General features: G+C 46.7%; 1 protein-coding gene across 9 annotated transcripts in view; it reads right to left on the bottom strand.

Moving 5' to 3' along the window:
- SEL1L3 (SEL1L family member 3) overlaps nucleotides 1–18,611 on the bottom strand; it is a 104,319-nt gene that overhangs the window by 59,496 nt on the left and 26,212 nt on the right. For 7 of the 9 annotated variants that reach the window (XM_040486525.1, XM_040486573.1, XM_040486546.1 and 4 more), the window contains 6 exons: nucleotides 17,942–18,063; nucleotides 17,467–17,585; nucleotides 14,630–14,688; nucleotides 6,935–7,067; nucleotides 5,024–5,156; nucleotides 3,352–3,492 (listed from right to left, as the gene is read on the bottom strand). In XM_040486525.1, the coding sequence (XP_040342459.1) occupies nucleotides 3,352–3,492; nucleotides 5,024–5,156; nucleotides 6,935–7,067; nucleotides 14,630–14,688; nucleotides 17,467–17,585; nucleotides 17,942–18,063 (707 nt within the window). The remainder of the gene's footprint in view (nucleotides 1–3,351; nucleotides 3,493–5,023; nucleotides 5,157–6,934; nucleotides 7,068–14,629; nucleotides 14,689–17,466; nucleotides 17,586–17,941; nucleotides 18,064–18,611) is intronic. The other 2 variants (XM_040486499.1, XM_040486535.1) reach the window with 2 other exon arrangements.

Genomic DNA, 18,611 nt, shown 5'->3' with positions numbered 1-18,611 from the left:
ACAGGCACGGGAGGAACCAGGAAAGGACCAGCCACTCTGGTCAACCACCATGCCTTTTATAGGACAGCAGAGCAAAGGTATGTTAAGAACGTAAACTTGTTTGTTTAACCTCAATTTACAAAATCAAATTTTCTGCCTTCCGCTCAGCCCTGTTAGAACCCGGGCGCCACGCACAAATGCAGTCTCTCTCGGGGGCCAGCAGGAGGACACTGTGATGGCCCCGAGCGAGGGCACTGTGCCAGGCATTTTAATGGGGGAGTGTGTGCCCTCCCTCTGCAGGAGGCTCCCAGTCCTTATGGACAGGACGGTGTAACCTAGAAAACCAGGGGCTGAAGGCGGAAAGGGGGCTTGAGGTTCACTCCGGAGATCGGCCTACCCTTGCCGCCCTCCCTCCTTGCCTGCTGGTGCGAGGAAATGGCAGGAAGGGAAGGAACGCAGGTGGCTGTGTGCCCGAGGGAGACAGAGGCTACGCGTGGGGCACGCACGGCCCCTCAGAAGACGCTCCTTGGAGCTCTTCTCAGCAGACGTGGCACCAGAAGGACTCCACTGGCTGGTTCGGCACCAGCAGTGGGCTCTAAGGTGGCAAATCCGGCCTTGGGGTTCCATATGCCACCAGGATGGGGCCCCCGGAAGCCTACCAGGGGTAAGCAGAACACATGGCAATGTCCCGGTCCCTACACCTAGCCCAGGGCGCCCTGGGGTTCAAGGGTTTGTGATGAGTTTTGAAGTCTATTTATTTATTTTGAGAGAGAGAGAGAGAGACAGAGAGAGCACGAGGGAGGGGCAGAGAGAGAAGTAGGGAGAATCCCGAGCAGGCTCCACGCTCTCAGTGCAGAGCCGGACATGGGGCTCAAACGCACGAACCGCGAGGCCGTGACCCGAGCAGATACCGCGAGTCGGACCCTTAACCGACTGAGCCACCCGGGAGCCCCATGATTTGGGCTTTTACTTAGATTCCATCCCCAGGCCTCCACAGAGAAAATAACAATCCTAAATTCTCATAAACAAAACTTCTGAGCTATAAAAATAACACGAAAACATCCTTACTGAGAGTATTTACCTTAAAAAGAATGTTTGGTGAAAATGATTCACCCCTGTTCCCAGTCAGCGAAACGGTATTTAAATGGGATCAGAAATCTCATAAAACCGAATTTGACGTGGATGCGGCCTCAGCCCACTGAGCCTCAACGGTTCAACATGCAAGCCTCTCTCCCGTTGGCCTGTCTTGGGTGGTGATTCCACCACCGTGGAGCACGGTGATTCGCCCTGTGAGGAATCTGGCCTCCTTGGGGACGTCCGGCAGACCACGGGGACCTTTCTCGTTGTCACCACTCGAGACACGGGTCAGGGGAGGGGAGGGAGTACTACTAGTGTCCAATGAGTTGAGGCCAGAAACGTAGCTGCACATCTTATAATTCGCAGGAGAGGCCTCTCCTCCCGCGCCCAGCAAAGAATCATCCAGGCCCCAATGTCAGTAGTGGCAAGGTTGAGAAACACTGTTTACCCAGAGCTTCCCATGTGCCCGTTCTGTTCTGTGTCATGTGCCTCGGTTCGTTCAACCCGACGCTAGGAGAGGGGTGCCGCTATCATCCCGTTTTGCAGATGAGGAAACCAGGGCTCGGAGAAGCGAAGGAACTCGCCCAAGATCACACAGCTAGTGAGTGCTAAGCTAAAGCTGGGTTCGGGCCACCTGGCTGCAGAGGCTGTCACACGACTGCACACGGCCTCCCCGCTCCTTGTCCCCCTTGCCGGCGCCCAAGCAGTCAACCCCTTTACAGCCTTTAGCTCCGTCCCCACCGCTCTGAGCCCTGCATCCTTTCTTCCTGGACCACGGCCACGGACCCCCTGCTTTCCACGCCACACCTCTCTGTTCACGTCCCCCCCCCAACCTCCCACCGCTGCCAGAGTAACCTCAAAACCCAATTCTGATCACACCTCTACCCGCGGCTTAAAACCCTTCAACAGGCCCCCGTCACTTACAAGGCGAAGTCCAAACTCTCAGGACGGTGTCCGGACCGCAGTCAGAATCATCACTCTCCAGGCCTTCTCCTGCCTCCCAAACCCCTTGCACATCATTTAAAATGCTGTACCGTCCCCTTTCTCTGCCTCTACTCTGCCTCCCACCCCCCCAACCCCTACCTTGCTGACCTAGCAAACACCTACTGACCCTTCAAGCATCAAGCCCAATGCCACCTCTTCCAGGAAGCCTTCCCTGACAACTCCCTTTTTTTTTTTTTTTATGACTCTATCACTTCCACCCACCACTTTTACTGAGAATGCATCACCATTTTTCTTTGTCTTCAAGTCTGTCCCTCAAGGGCAGGGACCTTGGGTTATTTTACTTATCTTTAAAGCCTAGCCAAGTAACCGGTCAGACGCTCAGCAAGTATCGAATGAACGTAAGAGGAAATATCTTGTATGGTTCGAATTCTTTCCGGCCAGAATAGATTCGTTTTGCACTATCTATAGCAGGGGATCCACTCCACTCAACACTGACATTCTTAGGAGGCCCTGACATGAACCAGAAGTTAGATTCTGCACTACTTGGACTCAAGGTCCTGGTTGGATGCCCAGGAAAACCATGGGTTGCCTCTAACCAGTTTCCCCTGGCTGAACACCTCTGGCTTCCCTCCCCTTCCTACCAGACATGGTTTCGAGATCCCTTGTGGCCCCAGAGTGCACTAATTACTAAGCACACACAAATTGTCACGGGCCTCAGGAGAAGCCGGCCACGTTTGGGAAGTATAGATTCCCGAGATGCTGCTTAAAGTGTGCATTTCAAATCAGGGATCTCAAGTTCAAGTGCCCTAAGGACCCAGGCAGGTAAGATCCATGAAAGAAGTAGACAGAAGGTGCTGGAATAGGAGGGGGTGGGGGCTACCGTGGATGGACAGAGCACACCTGTGCCAACTCTCACTTCCAGAATTGCTGTGATGTAGGAATGGAGGCCCCAGCATTGCCAGATCATTGGATTTTTCAAGAAAAGCTAAAAAAAAATAGCATTTTTTAGACACTAGCAACTAATTTTTTTTAAAAATGGACAATAACGTGCGTGCCAAACCAATCACCTTTGGTGGCCGGCTCTGGCTGCAGGCTGTCATCTGTGGCCTTGGCTTCAAAAGAACTGCTGGAGTGATTCCCAAATTTGCTTTTGTATCTGGCTTTTGAAATGTGCACAGACCCCCTGAGGGTTGTGGACACACAAGGGCAGAATTTAAATCTGATGTTAACCTAGAACACGAGGGTTAAGAATAACTTTGAGGCATAGACCGCCAAAGAGGGTGAGTGAAACAGTGCCCAAGAGGGAGCCTTCCCAGCCAGTGTCCAGAGGCAAGGCACCTACACAATCACCTGTCAACAAACCCATCTCCACCAAGGTCTGGAACAAGCTGGGGTGGCGGTCTTTCAGCTCCTGCTCCCAGGGGAAGGCTCTGCACGTGGAGGGCCTCCCGTACCTGAGCTTCAGGTCCAGATAGGAGTTCCGGAGGTCGCCTGGGCAAGGGAAACACAAGATAGCACTCCCCTTAGGAGAAGAAAGTTCTCGTCCTTCTCAACCCCTCCTCCCTAAGAGGAACTAGGAATAAGAGGTCAGACTTTATGTTACTGGATGTTGGTTTGGGTGCATTAGGGATTTGAAATTGGCTCCGATGCCTTTGCCTCGAGGTCACACATTCAAAGCCACGTCCGAGGGCAATGTGCCAAAGTTGCTATGGCTGTTGAATAATTCTCCAGAATGAGCAGCTGGCCTCGGACTGTTCCCCAGGAGGCCAATATCTAGGCCATTTTGTTGGCAGCGTGAGTTGAGGAGCAAAGCACAAGGTCCCCCAGGGAGGCAAGGCAGTGGATGTTAGGAAAATCTTCCAAGGCCACCGAACAGATCAGCAGGCAAGGATGGCCTTCCAGTTCAGAGCATCTCTCCCGAAATTACATCAGTTATCAAAATCAGTTTCTTTCCTGTTTGGGATATTACTATTCCTATATATCTTCCCCCTCTTCTGACAGCATCATATTTTCTGGATGAGTCAGCTGTACAAGCAGCAGCTGGGGACCAGTATTGCCTCTTCTTAAATTAAATTGCAGAAGGGCCGACTCTCCACACTTACCTATCACCGTCTCTGCTCCCTCCCTGAGGCCGCCATATGAGAACCCTATCCGACTGAGGTATGTTCCAGAGGCACCCATCCATCCACGGCCTAGAATGGCAAGTGCGGCCCTGGAGATGGCTGAGATGCGTGGGCAGGACTGTGATACTCAATTCGCTTTTGCTGATGGCAAAGGCCCCGCGGGAATTTCTCTTCCCAAAGGAACATATGTGACTAACTCTAGCACCACCGTATTGGGCAAGAGGGTCTAAGCACAGAGACACTGATAAGCGCTAGACCCAAGCTGGAGCACTTGGGAGACAAGCCAGGAACCAAGTCTTGTAATCAATGAACACCCTGCATGAGTGAAGGATGTCCATGCGAATATGAGCAGGCACGAAAACAGTCTATCTGAAAAGCATTCCTTCTGTTGGCTATGACCGAGGTCTTCGAGAGTGGATCAGTTTCAGGGATAAAAAAAATAAAACCGAGCCCCAAACAACAAAGTCGCTATTCAACATTTCTGAAAGCTAATATTCAGATATTAATGGTCCAAGACAAAAGTGCACCGATGGGGAAACATTTCTAATGATTAATTTATTTTCCAATTCACTTTTATTTTCTTAGACCGGCCTAGGATCCCATTATGGATGGCAAGGACGCGATGTGAGGCTCAAAAGGCTTTCATTTGTATTCCTCAACTAAGTCACACATGGTGGAAGCTGAGAGGCAGATTTGGGTTCCTGGTCACTGTCGGTCTCCTTGGAATCCACGTGGAACACACATTTGTCGCGTGCGCCCATCCGTGGAGGGCTCGAGGTCGTATGTGCCCCCACTGCTCAACTCACATATGTTCTACGTTAACCGTGTTAGAAAGAGGCCACACGTGTTGACACAAATACACAGAGCTCAAAACTGCTCTCCTGCAGCTCAGTACTTACATGCTTCTGGTCTCCTGCCCCCTTGCTGTACCGTGGACATGTACACAGACACTATTTCTTGGACCTCAGCACACCTTTCGTAATATAACTTGATCCGGTCAGCAAGCTGCTTCTCAAGGAGGGGGTTTAAAATCTACAAGAAGGCAAGAGAATTGAATGAACAACAAGCTGTCATCAAACACCCGTCGATACCCACGAGGCTGTGTTCGGGTGGATTGCCTTCTCGCACTGGTAGGACCAGTCGGCTTGCTTTTTGCACACAGATCGTCGGCTCTGCATTAGCAAAGGGAGGGTATAATTCCAGGACACGCCAGCTCTGGCCGGTCCCCTCTAGCTGCTTTCTGTGGCATCTTGTCCTCCGCAGAGCTTCTTAAATGTCAGGATTTCCCAGACGCCAGGCCTCCACCCTCTGCTTTCCCCTCGCCGCACGCTGTCCTCAGACAATTAGGTTCATGGCTCCTTCTAGTCCCTAAAGGACACCAAGTCTCCCTGTGCTGTGCCGCTGCCTGGGAACCCTCCCCCCACTTTCTTCTGCTCGGCAAGCTCCTACTCACCTCCCCAAGAGCCAGATCCAAGGTCAATGCTTCAGGGCGGCTTCCCTAACAGTCCACCCTCAAGCATGTGAGGAGGCGGATGTTCCCACCTCAGCGCCCCAAAAACACTGTGCTTGCAAGTGAGTTAAAGCACATACCGCATTCTTGACTTAGGTGTTTGAGGCCCAGACAGGGAGCTTCTCAAAAACAGAGGCCTTATCTCAATTTATTGGTTTCCAAAATGCAAGTTGTGACCCATTGCAGGGTCATGCGATTATTTCAGCAGGTTGTAATCAGCAGTGATTTATTTTTATATGAAGCAGGACACAAAATATCAGAGTGCATTTAACATTGGAAAGATATGTATTCTTAGTAAAATCTTTGTTTTGGTTTTGTATATATGTATGTGTGTGTGTGTGTGTGTGTGTGTGCGCGCGCTTATGTATGTTCATGATATTAAGTAGATTTCTTGTGTGAACCACCTTCAAAAAAAAAAAAAGTTTGAGAGCTACCATTTTAATCATCTCGGATGCCTCAGCACCAGCACAGGGCCCTGGCACATAGCGGGTGTTCTAGAAGCATTTGTTGCAAAATGAATCAATTGATTTCTTTCTTTGTTTTCCTCTTCCTAGAGGTCTGTCCACAGGGGCTGTGAGATGCACCCATGGGTGCCTTTACCTAGGGACTCCTGCTTTTCCCAGAACCGACCCCGCAGGGTCACAGGAATGACCTTGTTCAGGTGTCTGGTGATCTCCTTACCAAGGCAGAAAACACCCCCCTCCGCGAAGGTGGGAAATCCCCGTCTCCCTGCACCAACCCCCGCGGGAGCGGGCCTGGAGAGCTGGACCATCCCATCTGCGGGTGCGTTCTGGATGTGAGGGTCAGTGTGCAGTAGATTCAGCCCTCCACAATCTCTACAACCACAGCCAGCCACCCCAGTGGGGGCCCAGGGCCTGCGTTTCTGAAGAGACCAGCGAACAGAACCAAGATTTTAATTTGCTAGAGTGTCTCCTCTGATACTTTAAATAATAGCACATAAAAGAAGCTTTACCAAATAACTAAGATTCTCTCCTTTCATTAGCTTAATCACTGGATAGGCAACAGCCTGATAAAAATCTACTCTATAATTAAGCTAGTAGTTATTAAAACAGAGGAAGTAAATGGTTTCCATTTTGTGAGTACTAAATGAACCAAACCTTAACAGAAATCTATTATCGAGTTTGCTGGGGGAAAAGCCTCCATATTAATTGTGTGTGATGACAGAGCCGATGCGAGGTCCGGCTTGGGTAAATCTTTTATTTACACTGGGCTCCACGTCCCTGAGCCACACTCCCATCATGCACGAACACCCAGAAACTTCTCGATGCCCCAGGCTCACCTGTGCAGGGTGCAGAGTGTGGAGACGATAGTACTTCAGGGGTCCAAAAAACCCTTCAATGCCAGTCACATACCTGCTCCCTCCAATAATGAAGTACCCAGCAGTGTCATTATAATAGAAATCCTCCCTGAAGCTAGGGAAAAACAAAGAATTAAGAGAAATCTCGGTTGGAACCAGAAATTTAAAAAAAGAGACTCTTTCATTAACCCTCCTGACTTAAACCCCCAGATTGCCTCACTTCCTACCTGTGTTCTAGTAGATAAGACCATGGTGGGGTCAGGCACACTTGGGCTCAGATCCTCACTCTGCTATTTACCAGCTGTGTGACCTTAGACCTGTCCCTTACCTTCTCTGAGACCAAGTTTTCTCATGAAGAAATTAGTTCCTCAATAACTAGATTTTTAGGAGGATTAAGTGAAATGTAAAGGCGTACGTCTAGCAGAGTGCCTGGCCCCCATAAATACTCCGTACCTGGCCAGTTTTTGATATTGGTAAAATTGTCTGGAATTGAAATTCTTTGGAATCGCTAGTCTTAATTGGAAATATTTTGCTCTACAATGAAAAAACAAAACAAAACAAACAACTTGTTAAAAGGATAGAAGGTGGCTGTGAATGAAAATTAACAACATATCCTGGTAGGTAAGAACCGAGGTAAAATTTGGAGTAAGGAGGAAGAGGCCACAGCAAGGTCAAAGGGCATGGCTGCATACCAGAGGTCGGCACAGGTGATGTGCTGAAAATCCACCTTGTCCTAAAAGACTTAACAGAGCAAGAAGGGAAATAGAGGGAACAATGGGCCAGCATGAATCAAATGCACAAAGTCGTTCCTTGCGGTGTTGTTTATATTCACCAAAGACTGGAAATCCCAGATGTCTGTCAATGAAGACCAGCCCACACCCAACCAATGGACCCTAAATGTGAGCCTTTCTTTCATATATAGCTTAAAAAAGGGACAGAGGGCTCCGTGAACTGACCTAGAGAGATCCCTAAACCAGGAAGTTAAAAACAAGGCCGCCTGGGTGGCTCAGTCGGTGAAGCATCTGATTCTTCGTTTCTGCTCAGGTCATGATCTCACGGTTTCATGGGTTCGAGCCCTGCATCAGGCCCTGCACTGACAGTGTGAAACCTGCTTGGGATTCTCTGTCTCCTCTCTGCATCCCCCCCCCACCCCACTTATGCTGTCTCTGTCTCTCTCAAAATAAATAAATAACCTTTAAAAAAAAAGGTAAAACGAAAATTTAAAACAAAGAGTACACTTTTTATCCAAGAAAGAGGAGAATGGCTTTTTTCGTGTCTCTCTCTCTCTCTCTCTTTTTTTTTTTCTTTTTTTGTATTTTCATTTAAAACCTCTGGAAGTATATACTGCAAGAAACTAACAAGAGTATTTCCCCATGGTGTGGAGAGTAAGGATGGGTTGGTTGAGGGCAGAGCTAGAAGTAAGACCTCTAACTGTCTATCTTTTCGTATAGTTTTGAGTTTTATCTATTTACTTATTTTTATTTTTTTAATGTTCAATTTTGAGAGGGAGGGTGTGAGTGAGTGGGGGAGGAGTGGAGAGAGGGGGGCAGAGGACCAAAAGCAGGCTCCACGCTGACTGCAGAGAGCAGCCCAATGCCGGGCTCGAACCCACTAGCCCTGAGATCGTGACCTGAGCCGAAGTCAGACGCTTAACCAACAGGCGCTCCTAGTTTTGCTTTTTAAAACATGTGCATTTACTACCTATTTAAAAACTAAAAACTAAAATAGGAACAGGTGAACGAGGTGCCACCAGAGCATATGTGGACAGCAGGTTGGGGAAGGGGGTCAAGACAGGCATCAAGTGAGAAGCCAGGCAAAGCGGAAAGAGCCAGGGAAGGCAGAGGGCAGACGGAAGCAGATGGAAAGAAAACAAAATGCCAGGCAAGCCTCCAGAAGCCCGGCAGGCCGCGAGAGCAATGGGCCAGGGTGACGCCAAGAGGGATGGAGCAAGATACCAGCAGTGGGATCACAGGAGCCAAGCAACCTGGGGTTACCCCAGAGAGGGGATGTACTGACGGTTAGCCAGGAACCTGACCCCTAACAGGTGCACCTGGCCAGAAAGGAAGGCAAAAGCGGGAAGGAATGAGACTCTCTGACCCCATCAAGTGACGGCAGCACAAAGTGAGCGCTTAGAAGTTAGCTTTACAGAAGGCAGCTAAACTGGGAAAGAAGGGCTTCGTCTCCGGTATTTTTCTCTTCAGAAAAGCTCAGGCTTGAAGGGCTGCGAGACGATGATGGTCCTTCCTTTTCTTTTCCAGTGGGACTGCAAAGTTATTATCTCTGAGAGCCGTGGATTGATTTCGTTTCTCAAGACCGTAGAATGACTTAACATTCCAGCCACGCTCACGACGCAATGCCTGGCACTGGAGGGATACAGAGCAATGCTTCTATAATAGAAGTTCCTTCTGGCACTCGGCTCAACCAACTAACTCATCAGCTCACCTGACCGCCATCCCTGCAACGTGTTGGGTGCTCACTGGCCGCAGCCTACTCTCGGGAGCCTTAGTCTCCTCATGGCTTAAATAGGGATGATAATAGTACCCACCTACTGGGTCGTCGTGAGGATTAGGTAAACTAAAATTTAAAGAGAGCATTTAGAACAGTGCCTGGCACAGAGTAAGCGCCATCACTGTTCGCGACCATTATTATTATTATTATTATTATTAACCTCATTCACTGGTGGACTTTTGCTGCCATCTTGGTAGGACCGCGGGCTGAGTAAGAGTAAGCAGTGTTTGTTCCCAAACCTGGCCGTGCCGATTGGATGGTCATTGTAACTATACAATTTAATTAACTATAATGTTCCCCAATAAAATATGAGCAGGAAGAAAGAGTTGCTCCTTTATAACAATTAAGCTGAGTCTTTTGGGTAGACTCAGAAAAAGAATGGTAATGGTTGCTTAAAAAGTGTATTTTGGCTCTGATAGTTTCACAGGGGTCTTTGCTTGCTTGGTTTTTTTTTTTCATTTGTTAAGAAAGAGAAATTGAGTGCCACCTATGTGAGAAAGACCACACACACACACAAAAAACTCCAATCGGTAGATTTGTAACAAAGGAAAGGCCCTATCTGGAAAGACTGGTGGATGGAGATACACTTCTATTTTTTTAATTAAAATAAGACGTTTATGGTAAGTATCTTTTTAAAATTATTTGTTAGACAGGGAGAGAGCACAAGCAGGGGAGGGGTAGGAGGGGAAAGAGTGAAAATCTTAAGCTCACGCGGAGCGTGGAGCCTGATGCAAGGCTTGATCCCACGACCCTGGGATCATGACCCAAGCCAAAATCAGCAGTCAGATGCTCAATCGACTGAGTCACCCAGGTGCCCCGATGGTTAAGTGTCTTTTCAAATGGATCTTCGCTTTAACTCAAATTTTTCAACCAATCAATAAACTACTTGGTCCCTATGGTACTGGATTGTAATTTTTTGGGCTTTTAACATCATTATCACAATACAACTGTGACATCGTGATTTCGAAGAAATATATATTTGGTCTTTGTCCATAGTTCCTGGCTCATGATGCTCCCCAAACCCTTGGGATCTCCTACGTGTTGAAAGTGATAAGGGTTTCTTTTGTTACATCAACAAAGGTCCCTTTTGGACTCCATCCAAAGGTAGAGAGACTGGTTGCCAGATTGACCAACCATGTGGTTAAAGGACTGAAATTTTTGGTTTCATCCCCCAACCTCCAGGAAGGGGAGAAGGGCTGCAGGTTGAACCAGCCAACGGCTAATGACTTAGTCAATCCTGACTGTGTAATGATGCTTCCATAAAAGACTGAGTTAGAGCTTCAAGGTTGGTGACCACATGGAGGCTGGGGAAAGTGACATACCTGGAGAGGGCATGGGAGTTCTGTGCTCTTTCCCCAGACTTCGCCTTATGTATCTGTTCACCTGGCCGTTGATTAGTATCCTATAGCAGATCCTTTAATAGTAAATTTACGTAAGTGCTTCCCTGAGTTATGAGTTTGATTTGCTGTAGCAAATTAAAAGAACCTACAGAGGAGGTCATTGGAACCTCCAATCTGCAGCCTGGAGCTTGGGACTGGCATCTTAAGTGGGGGTAGGGACAGTCTTGTAGGACTGACCCTTACCCTGTGGCATCTGATGCAATCTCCAGATAGTGTCGTAACGGAGTTGAATTCTCAGACACTTTACTGGTGTCTGAGAATTGCTTGGTGGTGGTAGGGGGCAAAGACCTCCTCAATCCCGGTTTTGGATCTGGGAACCCCCAAAGAACAACTAAATAAGAGATCTCTCCAGTTTAGTCTCCATCCACATTGGTGCCTCCACATTTTTCTCCTCCAAAATTCTCAGGGGCTGCCCAAAGATTGCCAAGAGCTTCCTAGTACTGTGCGTGCATTGTTTGAAGGTCATCAATTTCACTGACATAAAAGTTGAGCTAGACAGTTCCAAAGCCCAGACCACCCCTTTTGGAAACCTCAGACACACTGGCAAACTATCTTTACTCTTATCTGGACATAGGAGAGTGCCTTGGTGTATTACTATAGAGCACCAGCAGCCCAGATGAATCTCCGATGTCGTTAAATAAACCTCACTCAGAATTAGAAAACGGTTCCAGCTCGAGGGTTTTTTTCATAGGGGAAGTCAGAGTCTCAAATTAGCTGTGCTCTCAAATGTCACGTCCCCGGGGACCTGCCGTAAATTCTGACCTCCTGTCTCTCCTCAGGTCACCCTATAGTCATCACTTCCCGAGAATTCACCACGAATTGCAATTTTAAATTTATTTGTGAACTTAGTTAGGATCTGTCTCCCCAACTAGATTTTTTTTTTTTTTTTTTTAGCCTCCTTGAAGGCAGGGACTGACTGTATTCTTTTCGTTCATCATTTCATCCCCAGAGGCCGGCACTGTGTCAGGTACATGGTGGACGCATTGGGACGAATAAGAATATGCTGGATGAATGAAGGAAGGAAGGATAAACACAGTACAGGCCTGAAGTTGTTACCTGTCACCCAGTGTTACTGACAGCCATTCGTTCATGTATGGCACTGTGCTTCCGAGCACTTAATTACTAATCGTTCTACACCACCTTTATGGGATAGCAGCTATCCTTATGTTTCCATGACAAGAAAGGAATAAAATATCTGACGTTTAGTTCACTGGCTTGGCCCGCGCTGAGATCTCTCTGATGGATGAGATTCCAAATATCTAACCACAGGAATCCCAGGTAGGCGCAACATTAAATCTTTAGTTCTCTTACTGATGGGTGAGGTCCCGGGAATACAGGCAGGGCAGCTGAGGAGGTGACAGGGGGCATTCCTGGGTCTGGGGATGGCCTGTACCACCAGGTAAGGAATCACTGCAATGCTTTAAGGGGCATGTTGAATTGGTATGTACCTGAAAATCAGTCTTCCTCTCTGGATGCTTATGTGATCACACGGATTCTGTATTTACTCAAAACTTTTACTTTTCGTTCATTGCGCATTCTTTCCATTAATTTCTCTTTCTCACCATATTGCATTAAGTGGTATTTATCATGATTACTGTTATGAGTTAAGTTGTGTCATTGTCCCCACCCGAATTCACAGGTTGAAGTCTGAACCCCCAGTCTCTCGGAGGGTGACCTTATCTGGAAATAGGGTCATTGCAGATGTAATTAGTTGAGATGAAGCCACACTGGCAGAATGGGCCCGTAGTCCAATATGACTGGTGGCCTTGTCCAAAGGGGACATATAGACAAAGACACACACACACACACACACACACACACACACACACACATACCGTCACAGGGAAAATACCCTGTAAAGACTGGGGTTTTGCTGCCACAGCCCCAGGAGCTGTCAGAGCTGAAGAGAGGCCTGGAAGCCTCAGAGCCTAGAACAGCTCTGCCCAGACCCTTCAGAGAGAGCACGGCCCAGCTGACACGTGATCTTGGACCTCTAGCCTCTAGAACTGCAAAACAATAATTTTCAGTTGTTTAATCCACTCAGTTTGTGTGGCTTTATTCCAGGAACCCTAGTAAACTAATACAACTACTGAGGTTTTTGGCACCTCCTTAAATTTTATGGGGAAGGCCTATGTCTCTCTCTCCACATCCCGGTCCCAGCTCCGGATCACCCTGCGACCCTTCCATCTACCATTCAGTCGTGCCAGCATCCAGATCCCTGAGATGCAAAGTGAAAGGAAGCCCTTACACAGCGAATGAAAAGGAGCCTATAAAATCAATCTTTTGTCCAAAAGGTCCTGGGGTTGTGGGCGGGTGTCAGGAGAGAAAGGAGAAGGTACTATTTCACACTTCAATCCCAAAATGCAAGCCCTCCTTCTCTGGGGCTCACTTGGCAGAGCAGGGCACTAGAAGGAGCTCCCGGAAGAGCCATACATCATTTGTTTCTGTGCAGCGAACAAACTCCCAGGCCTCGCCTATTCCCCAACTCTTCAGAGGAGGTCCCACAGCCACCTGTTGTACAACAAAACTCACGTCTGCTGAACTCCTTCCGACTGCTCTAAATCCACTTGGTACCCTTTCTAGACCTCCCCTCTGTTCTTAGGCATCAGCCTCTCTGTCTCAATACAACTATCAAGTCGCCCCTGACCTTCTCCTTGCAAGCTGAGGAGTAACACCTCCTTAGCCCCTCCTTATGACGGTAATCCTTTAATCCGGCCGTGAAAATAAGAATTGTTCTAAGTGCCCAGAGCCAGAAAGCAATCGGTTTGACTTCAGTGTAAACAGGAATGGGGAGGGGGGGGCAGGAAGTAGGGCGTATTGTATGCCCCCCCTCAGTTCCCTTGTCCCCACCTGTCCTTCTATTCCTTTCTTTAACAATTGGTTTCCAGGAACATCCGGACTGTGTGACGAGTCTGAGCGAACGAGCCCGTTCGGAGAGAGCTGCCTGCCTGCTGTAGAACAACAATAGCGAGGAGGAACGAGTCCTCCTTCCCCAGCCAAAGTGGCTGATACATTTTTTTTTTAATTATACAGATAAAGCTGGTACATGTGTAATATACACGCATACATAAATCATACACATAAAGCTGTTAATTTTTGTTGTTATTCTCTACACTTATTCTTAAGCATTTGATCGTATATATGTTGTCTAGCGAGGCTGAGGCACCCTGAGTCCCTAAAGGAGGCTACCCCATGGTTCTGCCACCCGAAGAACCCGCTATTAGACAAGGATGCTGAAGCAAATTAAAAAATTATGAAATGCGAAGCAAAGGACCCCCTTCTCGGTTTCTGTAACTCTTGCGGGGAATGGTTACAGGAAGATGAAAAGTTACAGCAATACCAATCGTTGTGTGCATTTCAAATTCAGATCATAAACATAAATATGAGGGCTGTCTGCTTTTATGTTTTATACTAGGCCAAAGTTACCAACCATTCTCAATAAGCAATGTTAATACCTTGATTTATTTTTCAGAAGCCTTCATAGAAGACAATTTTCAAAGAAAACGAATTATCAAGTGCCACGAAAGGGAGAATTTACCAGGAGATCTGGAGAGAGGAATAGTTTCTCTTGCTTGGAAAAAAAAATGTTGTGGGGGAAATGGGGCGAGCTTGTGGACAGAAAAAAAAATACAAAGGCTGGCTACAGGGCAGATCAGCCACAAAAGCTGAATACGGAGATGTGGGAAAAACATGGGGGTTGAAGGCTAACGTATGAAGATTTTGAGTCCTTAACCGACATTTTGAATAAAGAGAAAAATATTGCACTTACCTAATGGTCTGATTATGGTAGCTTTTCAAATCCTGTCCAAGGCTGGTGGCTACCACTATCTGTGTTGGGAGAAACACACAAGATCAGTTATGCCCCAACACCTCATGTCATAGATACAGTCCTGGGTACAAATTACTCATAAGGTGGGCTGCATTTTCTCTCGCCTGATCCACTTCTGCAGAAGTAAAATCAACACTTTACTAGCCCCGTGAATATTGTAAGATTTAAGAAATTTAATTTCTCCAAATGACTTCACACGGTCACAATATCCATCGTGGGGTTTCCCCCAGTAGGTTTCAGATACTTCCAAGCTACCCCAAAGCTTCGTTGGGTGTATCTGTGCCCATAAGTTTGTTGCAAAGAAAGACCAGGAAATGGGTAAGATACAAGGAGTTTATGAAATTTTACTCTGGGGGGCGCCTGGGTGGCTTCGTCGGTTAAGTGTCCAACTTCAGCTCAGGTCATGATCTTGGGGTCTGTGGGTTCGAGTCCTGCATCGGGCTCTGTGCTGACAGCTCTGAGGAGCCTGGAGCCTGCTTCGGGTTCTGTGTCTCCCTCTCTCTCTGCCCCTCCCTCGCTCGCACTCTGTTTCTCTCTCTCTCTCTCTCTCTCTCGATCTCTCTAAAAAATAAATAAATATTAACAAAATTGAATAAAAAAATTTTTACTCTGATTCCATGAGATCCTTAGGGGGAGAAACAAGTTGGTGCTGAGCATTTTTCATGCACTGCTATTCCCTACTCTCTTCCCAAGCACTGAGAATTGTCACTGGCATTTCAACAGGGACCGTGTTTTTGTGGAGACTTGTCACTGGCTGTCCCATATTCTTCTTGAGCCTTGGACTACTACGACGACATGAGCCCCTGGAGCTAAGGGGCTCCTTCTACTCCCCCAGTGCTGGCACAGAGCGAGTGTGGAGGAAACATGTGCTGGCCTGATCAGAGTCTCAAAGGTGTGGCTACAACAGTGTCTACGAAAGACAAACTAACACTGAAAGACCAACCCACGTCAGCCATATGCAACATGTCAGGTCAGAGAAGAAAAGGATTCAAACCAGTGGTTTCTCTAAACCAGCCATTGGCTTTAAGTCACTTGTCCATTTGGCCAAAGCAATGAGTATGGTAAGTCCCGCCACAGAGGTGGATTCTGTGTGGTAAAACAGGAATATGGTTTGGGGACCTACAGATATCAGGGAGACCAGATAGGATGGAAAGAAGGTAGGACAGATGGCAAAAAAATCTACCAAAAACAAAAACCTACTTTATTTTTCCTTCCATCCCATGTGGTCTTCCTAATCCTTACCCCATTACGTGCCCTGCTAAGTTAAATTTGTCTCTTTAATTAAAGGACTCCTTTGGTTTTCTCTCCTTCTGCTCAAAAACCTGCCATGACATCCTGCCGCCTTGCAAACAGAAACCCCAATTCCTTGATACTCACGATTGTCCACATTCTAGCCCTAAAGACATTCCCCCTTCTAGTAGTTTTCTATAGTCTGCAAACTTCTACTCCAAACTGGTTTATCCACTAACCCCCAGTGATGTGCTAAAATCTTCCCTCCTCTCTGCTCTTAGTTTCGCCCAATCCGTAGGAACCTTCTCTACGAAACCTTCCCTGAGCATCCCAGTGGGAATCAATATGAATCATTTGGCAGTTACGCTTTCCTTAGACATCCCCTCACCTGCTCAGTGCTTCTTCCATAAATAGTCAATTAGCTCCTTGAGCAAAGTGCCTCGCATACATAAGGTGCAAAATAAGCTCCGTGATTTGTTCTGATGATTTGGTACCCATTTAAGGGACACAAAGTACTGAGCTGACCTTCTCCTTAAGAGAAAGCAGCAACCAAACTATAATGCCATCATAATCCTCATATAAATGGGAAGCATATAAATGGGACCACGGACCACAGCCCTGTCACCTAACATTGTGAAGGAAACAAATACGCGCGCGCACACACACACACACACACACACACAATCCTAGCTAACCTTTCACAGATTCTTCTTCAAAGGCAACAAGGACTGACCTGATTTCTTTTCTCTTCAGGAAAAGGAAATGTTATAAACCTAAACACCAAGGGAAGTCTGTGTATTATCTAATACATAAGACAAAACGTCTCTTCCACTTTTGTTACTGGAAAATCACAAATCAATAAGAAAAGCTGATGAGAAAAAAAAAAGATAATGGCATCACATATATTGAGAAATGGACTAGTCTTCAATTATAACAACAGATTTGCCAGAATCCATAAAGTCTGGGCTATGAGAGTTTGAGGCAGTTATGTGCACTGTTTTATAGTACAAGATAGATAAAGACCCTCTGTCCCACCAGAATCATCGTTTATTTTGTTATTTGTCTGTTTAATAGCAAACATAAGCAACTGTGTAACTGTCAAAAACAGGGAAACCATCTCTTGGCTGAACTAACCAGGAACTAAGGAACTAAGTTTCCTGTAAAAAAAAAAAAAAAAAAAAGTCGTAGATCTGATAACACTGTATAAACATGGCCGATGCTGTTTTAACATTTATCTCCACTAAGCCTATCTCCCTCGGGGGGGTAAAAAACTGAATTGCGCAGATAATTGTGGCCATATCGCTGGCTATATTATTTACTCATTCACAATATGGTCGAAAGAAGCACTTTAAAAGTTAATTACATGGGACGGGATTCTTATGATTTAAACTTCCATCTATAAAAGTTTGATTGAAAAAGTGTGCAGCTGTAAAGACTTTATCATGTTCCACAAATTCGCTGTGGCGGATATCCTGGCTCCCTGACTTTACGGCAACGCTTAATGTTATCAGTGATGATGCTGGTGATTCATGGGGCGTGCATGCCGCTACCTGGCCTCCGTTAAAAGAGAGATCCAGTCGAAACCACTCCTTCAAGGGCATGGTGAATTTCGTTTTTACCGCAAGGTCTTCTCCTTTGACAAGGTGCATCTGAATATGCAAGTGGCCTACAAGGAAAATCAAAGCTTGTGAAAACCACACAAAAATATTTCTTCGAAGTGCATCAAGTTGGGTGCACCTTTTCATCAACTGCCTTAAGCAGCTACCCAGCTAGAACGTGTTCCTCCTTCCTTTAAACAAAAAACAAAGCAAACAAAAGAACACGCAAGTGAACTCCTTAGCAAAGAAGGCCTTTGTTTCAGGCTGCCAGAAATAAAGTTTCACGTGAAGCCCACGTTTGAAAATCGTCACTTTCGCTGAACTGCCACGTTGACAACATCTTCCTTAATTGCAGACGTATCTGCCAATAGACAGAGCACGAGAAAACTGCAACATCGTTTTAAAGGTTCTGTCTCATACTTACCCTCTTCGGTAAGAAATACAGACGGCGTGCCGTACATCTCATTAGAATCAACAAAGTACAGAATCCCACAGAGACTGGCCTTGCAATAATGGAGTAAATAAAGCCACAATGAAACAGTAAACCTACAAGAGTGAGGAGAAATAAAAAATTCTGCAGATTGATATCATCCAAGAACAGGTAATTATAGTTAACAATGACCAAGTAAATTGCTTTCTTTCCAATGAAGGGATGAATTTGCCTTCATGTTCATCATGGGAGATCAGCTTGCAAAGCTTGATTTTTGAGACAAAGGAGGTAGTTATAGTAACTGCAAAAGACAGGAGTTAAGAGTGATTGTGCAAAACTGGCAGATAGCGTACCTTGCGCCCAAAACTCTGTTTCTGTGCCCCTTTGAGAATCTCACACGCCTCCCATCTGAGTTCTTGATTAGGGTTTAGAAAGCCAGACGTAAAACAAAAATCTGGATTTTATTTTTTTTCTTTTCTTTTTTTTTTTTTTTTAACGTTTTTTTATTTATTTTTGGGACAGAGAGAGACAGAGCATGAACGGGGGAGGGGCAGAGAGAGAGGGAGACACAGAATCGGAAACAGGCTCCAGGCTCCGAGCCATCAGCCCAGAGCCCGACGCGGGGCTCGAACTCACGGACCGCGAGATCGTGACCTGGCCGAAG

This window comes from Herpailurus yagouaroundi, unplaced genomic scaffold (assembly GCF_014898765.1).
Source record: "Herpailurus yagouaroundi ecotype Mexico unplaced genomic scaffold, PumYag 28, whole genome shotgun sequence".
Taxonomy (NCBI): Eukaryota; Metazoa; Chordata; class Mammalia; order Carnivora; family Felidae; genus Herpailurus; species Herpailurus yagouaroundi.
This window is presented reverse-complemented; position numbering and strand designations above follow the sequence as displayed.